The following is a 17,414-nucleotide window of genomic DNA, read 5'->3' as shown; positions in this document are numbered from 1 at the left end:
ACCTTGGGAGGATGAGGTTGGGATAGGAGAACTACAGCAGTGGCTGACAAGAGGGCATGTATGTGTATGTCTATTGTCCTGGGCTGGATAAAACTGCTCAAGAACCAATGATTAAATTACTCTCTGATAACTGGAGACAGTCCTGTCCACAGAAAGCTCAGGGCTCTATGTAGTAATTATGAATATGCATATGGTTTTTTAAATGCCGTCTACTGGCATTCTAATAACTGTAGCCTGGTGGACTACACTACCCAGAATCCTCAGCAGGAAGTTTGGCAGGTCTGGATTCAGAGAGTGCAAAATGAAGCATGATGGATTGGCAGCATCAAACTTCAAATTCTCTACCCACAATGCACAGCTCATCAGCTGGAGCCTGTGAGAGCTGTTCCCTGTGGTGTGCAGAGCAGCTGTCATTACCATTGAAAGCTTGGGAGGGTCGGCTGCGGAGATCTAAGGTCCGTAGGTGTAGTTTGACTTCTACATTTTGTGTGCGTGTGCGTGCGTACGCGCGCGGTGGACACAACTTCCATGCCTGCCCACAGTAGCACCATTTCAGATGGGGGGTCTGCAACTTTCACTGTGATTCCAGGGGCTGCTTAGGCAACTGAAAACTCCAGTGTTTTTGCAGATAATAATTTAGAAATATCTGATAGGAGCATTGTATCTAATTCCTATATAAAGAAAGAAAATTAAATAAATATTAGACCCACTCAGCTCTAATACTAACGGGTTCTGACATCTTGTGCCAAGTTACTTATGGGACACTGGTTAGATTTAATGTACATTCTTACTCAGATATGCTTACTGAAGTCAGAAGGGACCATTGTGATCAACTAGTCTGACCTAGGCCACAGAACCTCACCCACTCACTCGTGTAATAGACCCCTAACCTCTGGCTGAGTTACTGAAGTTCTCAAATCATGGTTTAAAGACTTCAAGTTACAGAGAATTCACCATTTACACTAGTTTAAACCCCATGTGAAGGTGAACCCCCCCATCTCCCACAGTCCCTGCCAATCTGACCGGGGGAAATTCCTTCCTGACCCCAAATATGATGGTTAGTTAGACCCTGAGTATGTAGGCAAGACCCACCAGACAGATACCTCAGGAAGAATTCTCTGTAGTAACTCAGAACCCTCCCCATCTAGTGTCCCGTCTCCAGCCGTTGGGGATTTTTGCTACAGGCAGTCACCAATGGGCCACACGTCATTGTAGGCAGTCCTGTCATACCATCCCCTCCATACACTTATCAAGCTCATCTTGAAGCCAATTAGGCAGTGCTATCCTTACCCATACACAAAGTATGCAGCTGCATAGGTCACCGAATTTCCTGGTGCCCTGCGCAGCTGCATGCTGCTCCAGCCCCTGCTCTGGCTCTTCCCCAGGGCCCCTGCTTCTGCTCCGCCTCGCCTCTTCCCAGCCCCACCCCCACCCCCACTCCCCTGAGGAGTGCAGCATGGTCGGCCTGCACTCACCAGTGGTGGGAAGTGCAGACCTGGCCCCAGCCGTGCCACCGGTGAGTGCTAGGGGGTGGTTTCCCCCTGCTCCGCAAGCCAGCCCCGCCCCCCCTCCTCCCCGCAGAGGCCTGACCCCCTCCTGCAGGGAGGGCTGCATAGGGCCCCAGAATAGCTAGGGATGGCCCTGCAGTTAGGTTTTTCTCCCCCACTTCTCGCCTTGGGAGGCTGCTCCAGAACTTCACTCCTCTGATGGTTAGAAACGTTTGTCTAATTTCAAGCCTGAACTTGTTAATGGCCTAGTTTACAAGAATTGCACAAAATACTCCAGATGAAGTCTCACCAGTGTAATGGTACTAACACTTCCCTGTCTCTACTGGAAATACCTCGCCTGATACATCCTAGGATTGCATTAGGCTTTTCACGGCTGCATCACATCAGTGGCTCATAGTCATCCTGTGACCAAGTAATACACCCAACTCTTTCTCCTCCACTGTCACATCCAACTGATATGTCCCCAGCTTACAATAAAAATTCTTGTTGTTAGTCCCTACATGCATGACCTTGCATTTTACACTATTAAATATCATTCCATTTTATTACTCCAGTTTACAAGGTCATCTAAGATCTTCTTGTACGATATTCGGGTCCTCCTCGGTATTGGCAAAACCTCCCAACTTTGTGTCATCTGCAAATTTTATTAGCACACTCCCACTTTTTGTGCCAAGGTCAGTAATAAAAAAGTTACATAAGATCGGACCCAAGACTGATGCCTGAAGAACTCTACTAGTAACCTCCCTCCAGCCTGACAGTTCACCTTTCAGTATGACCTGTTGCAGTCTCCCCTATAACCAGTTCCTTATCCACCTTTCAGTTCTCATATTAATCCCTGTTTTCTCCAATTTAACTAATAATGTCCCATGTGGAACTATATCAAATGCCTTACTGACATCCAGGTAGAATAGATCTACTGCATTTCCTGTCTAAAAATCAGTTATCTTCCTAAAGAAAGATATTAGTAACTTTGTTACCATCTCTTGAATATAACAATTGAAACAATTGTAGAAAAATCAGTTCCATTCCATGCATCCGAAGAAGTGGGCTGTAGCCCACAAAAGCTTATGCTCAAATACATTTGTTAGTCTCTAAGGTGCCACAAGTACTCTTGTTCTTTCTACTTTTTGCAGTTCACAAAGCTTAGAACAGATCATTTAACTTTAGGAAACACCCTAACAGCCCTTGCTTATCTTAATCACCTGCTAATCACTCTGTTTATAAACAACATTCTGACTCCCTGCCTCAGGGGTGCAAGCTGGGAGCAGTTTCCTCGGCAGAACTTGTTACAACGCCTTCCCATGCCCCCCAAACTCTGCCTATTGTTACAGAGTCACCGGGTGATGCTCTGGAACTGCTCCCCACAAAGCCAATCCGGACTTTGGGGAGCCTCCTCTCCCTTGGAGCAGACTTGTTCAGGGCAAGAAGCTCACACGTCTTCACCTCCTGGGTCTCTCCTTGGAGCATTCAGCATCCTCTGCCCCTCCCTGCGCTTCCCACAGTGAGCCCGCCCCAGCGGGGTCCTGGGGAAGCCATAGGGTCCTGCATCCCCACTTTGCAGTCAGACGTGACTCTCAGCCAGCCAGTAAAACAGAGATTTATTCGATGACAGGAACAGGGTCTAAAACAGAGCTTGTAGATACAGCCAACCGGACCCCTTGGCCGGGTCCATTCTGGGGGGCAGTGAGCCAGAACCCCACGTCTGCACTTCACTCCTCGTCCCCAGCCAACTCCAGACTCCAAAACCCCTCCAGCCCCTTCTCTCTGCTCAGTTCCTTTCCCGGGCCACGAGGTCACCTGATCCCTTTGTCTCCAACACCTTCAGCTGGTCCCTTTGCAGAGGAGGGGCCCAGGCCATCAGTTGCTAGGAGACAGTGTCAGGCATTTAGGTGCACTGGCCCTTTGCTCTGCAGCAATCACACCCCCTTATTCCACCACCTAGATATTAAGAACTGCATAGGGGACACTGAGCACCAAGACAGTATTCAGAGAAAACATTAAGAACATTCCCAGTTCATCACATCTATGTTAAGATCATCTTCCTTTTTGGAAAATGGGGTACTGGGGGGAGGCAGGAGTCACTGGCTCCAGCAGATGGCAGGTCCCATTGCTGTGTTAAGTCAGGTTTAAATGGAAATAATACATGATATGACAACAGGTTAGCTGATGAGCATGGTGACTACTGATCTGGTTATCCCCCATAAATTCATGATGGCAGAACCTCTGCTCCTGGCTTTGTACAGACACAGGGGACACTGAAATGCAAATCAGTCAAAAATAGGGCACAGGAAAAAACCTGCCCTATCTCCAAAGTTTAGGGAGAGTGAATGGCCAGACTGCTCAGTTGGGCCTGCAGGCATTCCAGAAGCTTGGGAATAGCCTCTCTTCATCTACCAAATACCCAGCTCTGCAGGTAATGGTGTCTTTTGAAATCAGTGTTACCAGGACGCACAGTTTGTGGCTGTCCCTCAAAGTGGGGTGTACGCACTGCCTGGGAAGGCAGGGGCTGTGTGCCTGTGTGCTTATTCACTCATCCAGATGGACAGGGCTTTGTCGCTCTCCCTGGGGCTCTGACTCTGTGACTGGGAGTGGACAGGAACAGGGTCATGGGAGATTCTGCCAGGTGCTCTCTTCTCTGCACAAGTCTTTCTAGCAGACCAGGACTCGCACTCGGTGCCACTCAGTAACTGACAGGCTGCACTCCTCGTGCACTGCAAGCTCCCCTGCCCTTCAGTGCCATGTTTCCCCAAGTACTGCTCCTCAGCCCCCCTCTGGCTCCTGCAGCCAGATCCACAGCTAGTGCACTCAGCACACTGCTGCCTGCTGAGCCACTGTGCTGGCTGCTATGGATTGTGATGGAAGTTGGGACACCAAGGCAAACGGCATTACTTGTATGCTATGGATACTGGAGTGCGATAGGTGTCACAGCAGAGCTCTGCAGCACTGTAGCACAAATTGGCAGCAAAAATCCTCAGCTATGGGGGGCATGGATCAGCATTCACATACCACGCCCTGTCAGTACCCGGCCCAGGCCGGGGAAGCTAATGATCCAACCAGTGGACCAAATTGGGTGAGAAATCCGAGTCACGGCCCCCCGCCATACATTATGCATACGCTAAGACGACCCTCAGCTGTAGCAGCCTCATTTGCCCAGGAAAGTGTGCCAAGGAGAAGGGGAGAGAAGATGGTGCTAGCTCTCCTGGAAAGCCAAGAGAAGGCTGCAGAAAGGCCTTGCAAATTGATAGGGACCCGCCATTCAGTATCATATCAGCTTAATGAGCTCGAAATGCTAAACTCTTCCATTAGCACAGTCTCCCTTTTTTTCTTCTTAGCAGTGATTATGTTGCTGACACACACATTCATATTAAGATGCTGTTTGCCCGCCTGGTGGTTTCAAAGGCCAGACCTGATTAAGTTATTTTTAGCGGCTTGGAGGAAAAAACCTCACCCTGAACCCACCTGCTAAGAACAATTAGGAAAGGCTTTATCGCCTGTTTAAAGAGCACACACAAAACCGGGCTGTCTGCTTCCCACCAAGTGCCCCTCACAGCAACAGGGGGAAAGCTCTGCACCATGGGTGAGGTTCATACCTGGAGGCAGGGGGACACAAAAGAGGACACAATACTGGCCGCAAAGACCTCATGCAAAATCCTAACTCCAAAACAACTGCAAAAGGACCTCCCTGTCCTCCTCCAGAATGCTGCCCTCTGCTGGGATGCCTGCAAAACAGTGGACACTGGTGTGTCGTGCCCACTGCCCAGCCTACTGATCAGTATGGCCTCATTGTTTCCTTGCACTCCCCCATCTGTCTGTTATAGCCACCTGTCATCTCCAGCCTTAAAACACTGAGCCTTCAGGGCAGGGGCTGTCTCTCAACATGAATGAGACCTGCTGCCAGCTTCCAAGGGTCAGCGACTGCTGTGGAAATGCCACCCACCCTCTGCCATACCCTCTTTCTGTACCCCGTTGCGGCATGCAGGAGCAGCTCATCCAACAGAGCTGGATCCATGACTCAGCCCTGGCAGGAACAGACTCATGCACGGAGCATGTGAAGCCTTAGCTAAAATGTGTTGGCACTGGCCAACATTGCTTCTGCAGAGGGAAGCATAGACACATGCTACCACAATATGCTGCGAACCAATTCCAACAATGGCTCCAGTCAGTGAGGCGCTGGGAACCCTGGGCTATGCCCCCAGAAACCCCAGAGCCAAACCCAGGTCACTGCAGCCCTGTGTGGACATGGCCCATGTATGGCTCTGCAGCGTGGATGCTCAGAGGAGGGGTTGACAAGCATGGGTCTGCATGCAAGGGAGATGTGTCTGTACAGCACCCAGCACTGTGGGGCCCAGACTGGTGCTCTCACACTGCAAATTAATACTTACTGCCAGATCTTTGCACTTTGATTGGAATGTTAAATGACCCATTTCTGTGTGTGCATAAAAAACAGTGGAAATCTGCAGTTTTCCAATGCAATCTGGATCTGTTTTCACCCTCCCTAGTTCTACCCTCAAAGCGGGGTTTGGAGGGGAGAATTAAAGGCTATGCTGGGAGATTTGAAAACTCTCCTCGTTCCTGAACAGGCCGGCTTGCAGCCCCACAGCACAAAATGCTACGCTGCACGTGATGGGGGGCGGGGCGGGAACAAGTCAGCTGGCAGCAGTTTTGTGAAAAGCACATCCAGGGCACGAAGCAGTTTGGAACAAACACGGAAATGTTTGTGTGACACTGGGCACCATGTTTCGTTCCCTTCGCACAGATCTGTTTATAAGGATCTTTGGCCCAAAGTTAAGGTTATTTGTTTTCTGGAGGCCTCTGCTGAGATCACGACCCCATCGCACCGGGTTCTGGACATATGCAAGGTGAGAAACAGCCCCCCAACGGGCCTGTGATGGAAACAGACAAGACAGACAAAAGATGGGAGGGGAAGTGACTTACCTGAGCTCACAAGCAGAGCTGGGACTAGAATTCAGCTCTCCAGAGTCCCAGTTTAGGGCCCTGTCCACTAGCCCCCTCTACCTCCCAAACATAATCCCTCCCCCATGGCTTCCTATGTCCCTGAGGCTGTTCAAACTCAGCCTCCAGGCACTGAGCCTCTGCAGTCCAGCCCTGAGTGAAACTTTCACCCTTCCCCTCACAAATATTATGGAGCATACAGCACATGGCTATAAGCATAGGAATATTGTCATTGGCCAGGTCCAGCTTCCCATAGAAGCAGCGCCAGCAGGCTTTTAAATGGCCAAAAGAACACTCAACAGTCATTCTGCACTTGCTCAGCCTCCTTGCTGCTGTCAAGTTGACCCCTGTATGGCTTCATAAGCCACAGCATTAAGAGGTAGGCGGGGTCTCCTAGAATCACAATGGGCATTTCGACTTCCCTACGGTGATCCTGTGGTCCGGGAAGAAAGTCCCTGCTTGCAGCTTCCTGAACAGGCCAGTGTTCCGAAAGATGCGTGCGTCATGCACCTTTCTGAAGTAGCCTGCGTTAATGTCTGTCAAATGCACATGGTGATCGACAAGCACCTGGAGAACCATTGAGAAATACCCCTTCTGATTAATGTACTTGGTGGTACTAGAATTGGAATATGCGTGCCATCTATCACCCCTTCGCAGTTAGGGAAGCCCATTTGCGCAAAGCCATCTACAATGGCATGCACGTTGCCCAGAGTCATGGTCTTTCGGAGCATGATACGATTAATGGCCCTGCAGACTTCTGTCAACACGAGTCCAATGGTAGACTTTCCCACTCCGAACTGGTTAGCGACCGATCGGTAGCAGTCTGGAGTAGCCAGCTTCCACAGTGCAATGGCCACGCGCTTTACCAATGATAGGGCAGCTCTCATTCTTGTGTCCTTGTATTGCAGGGCTGGGGCGAGCTCATCACACAGTCCTATGAATGTGGCTTTCCTCATGCGAAAGTTCTGCAGCCACTGCTTGTCATCCCAGACGTGCATGATGATGTGATCCCACCACTCAGTGCTTGTTTCCTGAGCCCAAAAGTGGCTTGTGTTCAGCACCTCCGTGAATGCCACAAGCAATCTCGTGTTGTAGCTACTACACGTGGTGAGATCAATGTCACACTCCTCTTGCCTTTGTAGTTTAAGGAATAACTCCACTGCCACCCATGATGTGTTGGTCAGAGCGAGCAGCATACTGGTCAGCAGTTCAGGATCCATTCCTGCAGCCCGAAGAGGCAAGGCACGCAGTAAAGAAACCGATGAAAGATGGCACCAAATGCAGATGAAAGCACAGGGATTGCTGGGACACAAAGCAATGCATCATGGGGCACTGGAACAGGACCCAAGATGCTCTGCAGCCCGTTCTGTCTTCCTACAACTCTTAGCAGCAGAAGAGAAAGAGGTGCTCTGTGGGATAGCTGCTCAGAGTGCACCGCTCCAAAGACCGCTGCAAGTGCTGTAAGTGTGAACATGCTATCACGCAGGCAGCTGACAGTGTGAACACCCAACAGCGGTTTCCCTTTAACGCTCTCTGAGTGGGGCTGTAACTCCCGGCGCTGTAACTCCACCAGCGTAGACATGCCCCCAGAAGCTGAGAATGGGTGACGGGGTGGATCACTTGATGATTACCTGTTCTGTTCATTCCCTCTGAGGCACCTGGCATGGGCCACTGTCAGAAGACAGGATACTGGGCTAGATGGACCTTTGGTCTGACCCACTGTGGCCATTCTTATGCAGCGCATCTCTAGATGGCCTGATCCTTCCTGCTATGTCTACATGCTGCTTGGCAAGGACCTGATCCTGCCCTGGTCGATGTCAAAGGCAGCTTTGTCATTGACTCAAACAGGATCTGGCCTGATGTGAATTAGTGCTTAATTACTGTCAATTACTCACCATTAATGGGAATTACTTGTAAATGGACAGGCCTTGATTACTAAAGTGAGTGAGGGATGTTCACTAATTGGAAATGATTATATTTTCTTTGGGGGTGAGGCTGAGCTCTCCGCCTCACAAGCAGCCATGGGACCAACCAGCCCCTTTGTTTCTGGCACTGTCCAGGGAACAGGAGATGTTTTCCAGCTGGTAAAAGAGCCCCATCCCCTCTCCTGCTTTGCCTCGGAGCCCCTGACGCCACATCACAGACTGCATGTGTGCTGGCCAGCGGAGCGCAAGGGTGAGCACTTTGTTCTGGGTCCTAAGTCCTGCATTTGGCGGCAAGGCATGGGGGTTTCTTTTCCTGAACCAAGCCTGGGGGGGAGCTGTGATGAGTCAGCCACAGCTGGGGCACAGCAGGTAAGCCCTCCTTGTCCCCGAACCCTGAGGAGCAACAAAGAATGTTGTACTGAGTCCTGGAGGAAGGGGGGAAAAGGGACAGGACACTGATTTTTAGGGCTGTCCTCTCCATCCTCTGCGATGAACCCTGGTGCCACGAAGGCAGCACTAACCCTAACTGGCACGGCAAGAACAAGTACCGTTGCCCCCTGTGGGACAGCAAGTCTGTTTGGATTGTGTACATGATTCCCGCCACTGACATCCAACCCAAGGGAAGACCGACGCTCTTGGGATCCCTACACGTCAATATTCCCCATCACTTGTAAACAGTGAAGATCAGACTTAGGAGAAAAGAAAAGGAAGCCCAACACTGCAGTGACATCCCCATTCATTGCAGAGATTTGAGCTGGCAGCAAGTCCCATCCTGCCCTGAGCCACTGATGCTCACAAAGGACCCATCCTCGCACCTACTCATGCTGCTGGGGAACAGCTGATACAAGAAGATGCACACACATCAGGGCCATCACTTGGCCAGCAGAAGACTTGACCGAGGCTGGGTTGAAATGCCCCCCACATGCTAGCTCCAAACAGATCAACGCTGCAGCAAATACTCAGTTCTTCAGATTCATTTGAAATCCAGAGGGCCAGAGGGAAATACCCTGACGCCATCCCCACTCATAAACTTCAGTGTAGAGTATGTGCCATGGACGGAGTCTAGGACAACAGGGGGCCTGTTGGGGGGCTCTGCTGTTCCAGTGATTCTGAGCTGCTCTAGGCTGTCATAAATCAGAGCCCCACCCAGGCTGCTCTATTTTATACCAAGGGCCTGTTTCAGCCCCTGAAGCAGCCCATAATATGTATAGTATAAGGTGGCTTGGATTCACCTTTGCTTCCTAGAACTCTGTGCTTGGAACTGAACCAACCCTCTGAGTCTTAGGGAAGCTGGGAGCTGGATCCCAGCTCTGCAACTCAAGACTCATTTTAAATTGGGGCAGGGTTGCTCAAAACCTCAACTCCAAGGACCTTGTTTATGACTGGGACAAACAACCCAGCCTGGCTGATTCTGACCTCCACCAACGACCAGGAGCAGAAGGTGACAAAGGATCTGTCTGCTGTACCAGGCCCTGGCATGCCTCTGAAATGAGCTCTAAAACCGTGGGATCGATACAGAGTTTTATAGGCAGCCAGTGGAGAGACTGTAAAACAGGGAGCGAGGGAACTGGAGATCCCCGTGCCCCTGGTGACATTACAGGTGGACAAACAGGAACGTATGCACAGGTGCAGGTGAAATAAACCACATTAGACTTTGGTGAGTTTCATGGCTCTTCGGGGGAGCGCAGGGCATATTCTGGGCACCCGTGTGAATGGGTCTACCTACCTCAGCCTTTAAAGCTGGACCCATTTCTCTATCTATAGCCCTATGCTCTGGTCCATTAAACCATGTTCCAGTCTCCCACACTGGATGGCATAAAGAGGCTGAACTAAGATGCTGCTTCTAATGGATGGTGGCAGTGCATTTATCTCTGGGCACTGCAGGAAAAGGGTTTATTTAATAAGGCCATTTATCAAGGCAGGGAGCAAGGGAGAGCTGCCCACTGACTGTGCTGCTGGGCAATCCAAGTGGCTCTTGGCAGGAGCTGTGTGCTGGGCCCCTCACCCTGAGAAAGAAAGGGGGAGCTAAGGAGCTTGAGAAGCTGGAATTTCTGACCCTGAGCTACCATCACATGACCCTGCTGGAAGCACATTGTTGTTATGTGTATTACAGTAGGACCTATGGATCAGGCCCCCTTGTGCCAGGTGCTGTACGCTCTAAACAGACCAAAGGGCTTACACTGTAAATAGACCGGCCGCACTCAGCTCTCCTGACTCTGCACCATTGCCCCACTCACTGGCAATGAGCGATTCGCTCTTGGAATTAACTCCAGGGCCTGTTCCAGCACTCCCCATTCTCCCATCCCCAGAGGGCTCTCCCTGTGTATGTCTGCCCACCCTGAGCAGAGCTATCTCTGCAGGGGCAAGGAGATCTTGGTCTTTGGCCCAGCTGCAACCTCTGTTTCTCTGCCTCCTTCACCCCACACTTCCCCCTACAATTTCCCACTGTTGCTTGCAGAGTCCCAGCAAGGGGGGCTAGCGATGTTGGGTGTGCTCTCATATGGAAGGTGCTGGCGGCCACTGGTCTTTTGGCCACCAGGATGTGCACATCTGCTCTGAGCAGGGCCAGGCAGGGCTGTGGTTACGGGAACCCCAACCGCTGGGCAATGCAAAGGGAAAAGGGCTAGTGTAGACAGGAGGGAGGGATAGCTCAGTGGGTTTGAGCACTGGCCTACTAAACCCAGGGTTGTGAGTTCAGTCCTTGAGGGGGCCACTTAGGGATCTAGGGCAAAATCAGTACTTGGTCCTGCTAGTGAAGGCAGGAGGCTGGACTCGATGACCTTTCAGGGTCCCTTCCAGCTCTATGAGATAGGTCACCAAAGGTATGTCTACACAGCAAAGAAAACCCACGGTACCAAGCCCAGGTCAGCTGACTTGGGCTTGTGCCCCTCGGGCCACAAAGCTAAAAACAGCAGCATAAATGTTCTTAAACCGGGTAGGTGGTGGGTCTTGGAGCCCAGGGTCTGGCCCGAGCCCCAAGGTCTACACTGCTATCAGCCCGAACCCAAGTCAATTGACCTAGGCCCTGACACTTGGTGCTGCAGGTCATTTATTGCAGTGTAGACACACTCTCGGGGTCTGTCTTCAGTGCAGATTGGGCCCTGGCTCTTATGGGTGTTGCTCGAATACTCTCTCCTCCTTCCCCTTTGACACACAAACCCTCTCAGACGAGTTTGGTGGTGTTTTGAACCCAGGCTAGCTGTCCTGCCCCAGGGTGGGGGGTTAGAGCTCAGCTGCTACTTCCACTCTGCAGTGAGGACGCAGGCTAAACCATGCACTGACAGTTCACTGGTGCCTTCCCACAATTCCCCACTGTGTGCCCAGGAGGACAAACCCGTGCTCCCACAGTTCACTGGGAGAGAGTCACAGAGACCCATGAGATGTGCCCCCAGAAGTCCTAGTGACACACGGGACAGAGCAGCACCAGTGTGGGACACAGCAACTGCGGTCTGGTTTGCAGGGCAGCTGCTCACACCTGGGCAAGGCTAAGCCAGGGGCCAATCACCAGGGCTACCTCTGCAGTGAGGATGTCCCCCCAGACTGCAGAACCTGTCCCTGCTGTAGGTGAAGGGGGGATTCTCTCTCCATGCGTAACAGCCTCCTTGTTCGTTCCTCTAGACCTGCCCATATGGGGCATACAGTTCTCCCAGGCCCCTCCCTGGAGGGCTCACAGCCGGCTCTTCCCACAACAGTTTGACTTGGGTTAGCATTAGAAACAGAAATTCTGAGGAGCAGGCACTTTCCATTCTCAAGTGCACAGGCCTGGGAGGTCAGTCCCAGCTCTGCAAAACACTTCAGTCCTTGTTCAGCTCTGAGCATGCACTTAAAATCCCATTGACTTAAGCTCACACTTAAGTGCTTTGCTGCTGCTGAGGAGAGAGGATTCATGCTGGTGCTAAGGAGGATTGTTCTCCAACAAGCTCCAGGAGAAAGCGCATCAGTGAGGGCCTTAGCACAGTAACTGAACATAAGCCAGCCAGACTCGGCTCCTTTCCTAATAACCTTGCACAGCCGCCGCAACTGAGGAAAGTTAATAATTAATGTGCAGAAACCAAAGACAATTAACCATAATGGTGGGGCCATTAATTTCCGGTCAAAGAGAGAGCCTGATTGGTGCTGGGGTGCGCACTCCCACTGCTCCGTCCTATTTGTCAATCTGGTGACAAAGCAAGGCTGGGCACGGCAGAATGCCTCTTGAAATCCTACGCACGTCTGTGCAATGTAGTGCCCTCCCTTAGAGGAAAGCATGCAAAACCCCTGTCCCTGCAGTCAGAAGCTGCTGAGGCCTGATCCTGTATGCCCACCACATGCAAAACTCCCATTGACTTCAGTGGGAGCTAGGCACCTGCTTTGGGCCCGACCCTGCATGTCCTCAGTGTGCAGAGCTCCTGCTGACTCCAACCTCTCTCTGACTCTCATGAAGCATTTTCCGGATGAGACCCTGGTAAGACAAAGCTGCCCTGCAGCGATGTTTGCTGCTACAAGCCTGTTTTCAGCTGGGTTTGCAGCCAGTCTCCCCAGGCAGTGCGTTTTGCACACAGTCTTAAGGGGCAAATTATGATACAAACATGTTGTTTTTGTAAAAACGAAGCGGGTTGTGTGGAAATCACGGAAATGATACACAAACCCCATGGAAAACAGCCTTCCCTCCTTTGCGATTTCAATAGACAAAAAACCATGGCATTCGAGATCTGAGTGTTGTTTCAGCTGTCTGGTGATTGGCACCTGTGTCAGTCTAGCCTAGGTGGCAGCCTCCTCACAGCAAAGCCCTGCCCTGTGACTGTGTGTCCTCGCTGTTCCTGCACTCGTCTGCATACATCCCATAGTTCTTGGTGCTCAAAAGCCCTAGGATTCTTCCCCAGTCTGCTGTGTCAATTGAGAGAGAACTTGTCTGTCCTTCAGGGGGAATTGTGGGAAGGCCCTGGGGGGTTGTCAGCACTCAAGTGATCTTGCCTGCGTCCTCACTGCAAAGTGGGCAGGTTCCAGCAGTGCAGGCAAGCATGGGATCAGAGTCCAAATAAGCGTGCGCTTGAGGGGTTTGCTGTAGATGGCAGGAGGATTTGGGCAACAACACATGTAGGCGTATTGGCCAAGGCTACAGTGTAGACATATCCACAGTGATAGTCCCAGCTCCTAAGAGCTTAGATACAGCATCCATAGACCAGCCAGCGAACACAAGGATTATTAAACCCAGTTTTAAAGATGGGGAATGGAGGCCCAGACAGAGTAATTGTCATACATCAGTCAGTGGCAGAGGGAGGAGATGAACTCAGATTAACGTGGCACCTTTCTCAAGAATGAAATTTGTTCAGATTAAAGAAGCAAAGATGACTAAAGCAACAGGAAGAAGGTATTCCCCAGAGAAACCAACCAGCTCTTTCCTTCTGCGCAACAAATACCATCAGAAGAAAAGAAAGAAAAGTCTAAACAGTGTCTATTCGTGGCTTCTGGGCAGCAACTTCTCCAAGGGATTTCCAGTGTCTGCTATACGCTGGATGCATAATGTGTATTTACATGAGAGAAGAAAAGGATTCTGAAACGTGACAGCTTCCAGCACTCCTTGTTCATGTCTAAACAGGGTTTTAGAGCAAATGCTGCATTCATGTTGCCATCCACAGGTTTCCAGGAGAGGTTTGTTTTTAATGTGGCGAACTAAACAAAGAGAACCCACCTGTTAAAAATATCCCCAGGAGAAAGGATGAAAATATATATATACTACACACACAAAATCTAGTTGTATGTAATTTCCCACCCCTAGGCTCCTTGTCCCAGTTTAGTCCCCGCATACCCGCTGCAAGTCTGGCTTTTGTCTTCTCTGCATTAGTGTCAGGTAGATTCCTCCTGTCAGGCTGCTTGGGCCCAGCATGGGTGTCACTGAGAGGGGTAGCCCTGTTAATCTGGTTCTGCAAAAAGCGACAAGAGTCCTGCGGCACCTTATAGACTAACAGACATATTGGAGCAAAAGCTTAGTCTATAAGGTGCCGCAGGACTCTTGTCGCTTTTTACTGAGGGGGTGTCACTCTCAGCTCTCAGTTCAGGTGCCCAAACTTGACATGGGCTTTAGCTTATCTGACCTCTCAGTCTTCGTCTTTAAAGGAAACCTGCACAACACTTTCAAAAGACAAGCTGGGAGCTTAAATTCATAACTTTGGCAGAGGCTAAAAATCATGGACCCAAAGACATGGGATTTATGGCTTATTACAACAAACCGATGGATAGACAGACAGATGATGGAAATGCTTTGCTCCCCTCATTCACCACAATGAGGTATGAACTTGCAGAGCCAATGGAACCATTTAAATACTAAAGCCACTATTGAGGAAAGCATGTCAACACATATTTAACTTTAAGTACATGCGTAAGGGCTTTCTTGAATCAGGGCCTAATATCATTAAGCACAGGGAATGTTTCATTTAAAAACCTGGGTCTGACCCTGCAATCCCATCCCTTTGCCTGTGCAGAGTGCCACTGACTCCAGCACACGGCAGGTGGGTGAAAATACCTGCACGGCTCGGGCCTTAGACCCAGACACGTCAGACAATGGAAGAGTTACAGTTCTCAGACCATTAACATGCCTACATTGCGCCTAGTGTGGCAGATCCTCAGCCCTGGTGCGGCCCTGCTTTACAAAAAGGGATTTAGGCACCTGACTCCTAACTTTAGGCTCCTAAATTCACTCAAGGGTCTGCACCTTAGTGCTTTCATTTCCTGACTTAGGTGCTTTTAACTCCACCACCTTCTTACTGCATCACCCTGCACATGAACATGCTCACGCCTGTGTCTCTCCTTCTGGCAGCTGAGAGAACTTTATCTGTTCTGCAGCCAGCCCTGTTGGGATGGGGCTTTGTCTGGCTCCAGATAAGCAGGGACCCGGAGTTTAAAGGACTGACTTTAAACAAGCTGCTACTGTTTATGCAAATGCTGGCTATTAAACATGAAAACCTTCCCCACCTCTGATATTTTTTCTCTTTGTTGCCCTTCCAGGGCTTCTGCTTAGGATGCCCTCCTGCTGTGTCCTTCCAGGAGGTAAATACCTGTTTGGACAAGCAAGGGGCTAAAGAGGACATGGGTAAAAACCGATAACAGCAGTTGTCAGGCAAACAAAAGAAAAGAGCTGTCACCTAAGCAGAGGTAGGCTCAGTGCAGGAAGAAGGCTGTTAGCTAGAGATCAAAGCAGAATGTAGGGAAGCAAAAGCACCCTTATATTTTCCCCCCTGCATCACAGGCAGCCAGTGCCATTTGGATAGTTAAAAGGAGCCCCGAATAAACAGGAAATCCCAACCACCCTGCATTTGTGGTGGAATAATTAGCCCTATAGAGCCAGCTCCTCTACCAGGCTAATCGTAACTGATTCAATCATGCTTAACTTGATGTGTGGCTAAATTGATGCTTGCAGCTATCACTTCAACACAGTCTGTCATTGTGCCTCGTACTTCTCTCGCTGTCCTTCCGGCTCCAGCTTTTGAGAGTCGTTCGTTTTTCTTTTTAAATGGGATCCTATGTGAGCGCTGCCTACGAATGAGCCCCACACTTACCATCTCCACTGGGGGCAAAAGGAAGGAAGATGATCAACCCGCTTGATCTGTATCTAAGAATCTATCTGCATAACCCTCTGTCTTCCCTAGAGGCAGGAAGGAAGGAGAGGAGAGGAAAGAAGGAAAGGAAAGGAAAGGAAAGAAGCTGCAGCTCCGATGCCCCTGCCTGTATTATTGTATCCATTTTCCAACACCAATGATGTGTGAAATGAAAATTGGACAGACCTGGCTGCTCTCAGACCTGGAGTTTCATAGTGCCTAGCTGCCTCCCTACAAGAGTGAGTGAGGGATGGAGGGAGAAGGGGAAGAGAAGATGCAAGCAAGACGGGAGAGAGAAACGGGAAGGGAGGAGACTCCTGAACAGCTACACACCTGGCGTTGGTAAACCCATCACCATTTTAATAGCTGCTTGTTGGGGGCAGTGCTGGGAGTGGGAGGGGCCTGCTGTGTTCATCTACATGCAATTGCCCAGAATGCTCTCCCAATGCATGGCTGTGTTGGGAATTTACAGTACCTGAAAGACTGGGGATGTTGACCATTGGTGTTCCTGGCTCTTTTCAATGCCATTTGTGACCAGGTCAGCTTTGCTATCACAGCCCCATGTCTATGAGCTGTTGGAGCCTTGAGGCAGCACAGAGCTCCATGAAAACAAACATCTGGCTACCTCAATGGGAGCTTCCAAGTACAGGTGCAGCCTGCAGGGGGTGGGCCTAGCCCTCAGTGCCCAGGAATTTGCTGGACTGTATGGAAGGCGGGTGCCAGGTTGTAGAAGTGGTTCAGGGTTCGCTCACCTCCCATCCCAGTATGTCACCCACATGCAGCCCTCTTGCCCACCCCCCCGGGGGACTGTCCTCATCCCCTCTCACCAAGGCCTCCTGCGGACGTCGTACAGGTCGATCTTATTGGGAGCTCTCCAGGGGGTGGCTGCAATGAAAAGAAAAGAGATGTGAAACACCGCTGGGGAGGCGGATGTCAGCACACAGGGATAGAGGCTGGGGGAGGGGAGGTGATGAGCTAGCTCATTGGTTCTTAATCTATTGCCCATCATGGGCTGCAGATGCAGCTCTCTGTGTTACGTGGGCCGCATCCACACAGTATATATTCTACCTGGATGGCCCTGAGGATGTCACATGGGCCACAGCTGTGTGCTGACTGGGCTGCCCGTGGGCTGAGAACCACTGAGCTACATGCTCCCTGCAGAGGCAAAGCTGCTGTGGATGTCAGCAGGAGCTTGGCCGGTACTGGGGGCATGTGATCAGCCCAGCACAGTGCCAGAGGAGGGGCTCAATGCTCCCAAGGAGTTAGATATCAGATCGCAATGCCTTATAGGCACCTGTAAAAGGACTGTGAATCTCAAAGCCTGAGTTCAGCACCTAAGCTCCCAGCATGGCACTAGGAAGCACTGTACTGCTGCCCCCTAACCTGAGCATGCCCCACCTCCTAGCAGGGGTGTTTGAGGCTGCTGCAGTTACTCGGGGGCCATGCTGCCATGT

General features: G+C 50.7%; 1 protein-coding gene across 3 annotated transcripts in view; it reads right to left on the bottom strand.

The window, feature by feature from the left end:
• Positions 1-17,414, bottom strand: part of CACNA2D2 (calcium voltage-gated channel auxiliary subunit alpha2delta 2) — a 648,687-nt gene that overhangs the window by 88,080 nt on the left and 543,193 nt on the right. For all 3 annotated transcript variants that reach the window (XM_050958643.1, XM_050958641.1, XM_050958642.1), the window contains one exon: positions 16,788-16,845. In XM_050958643.1, the coding sequence (XP_050814600.1) occupies positions 16,788-16,845 (58 nt within the window). The remainder of the gene's footprint in view (positions 1-16,787; positions 16,846-17,414) is intronic.

This window comes from Gopherus flavomarginatus, chromosome 6, assembly GCF_025201925.1.
Source record: "Gopherus flavomarginatus isolate rGopFla2 chromosome 6, rGopFla2.mat.asm, whole genome shotgun sequence".
Lineage (NCBI taxonomy): Eukaryota > Metazoa > Chordata > Testudines > Testudinidae > Gopherus > Gopherus flavomarginatus.
This window is presented reverse-complemented; position numbering and strand designations above follow the sequence as displayed.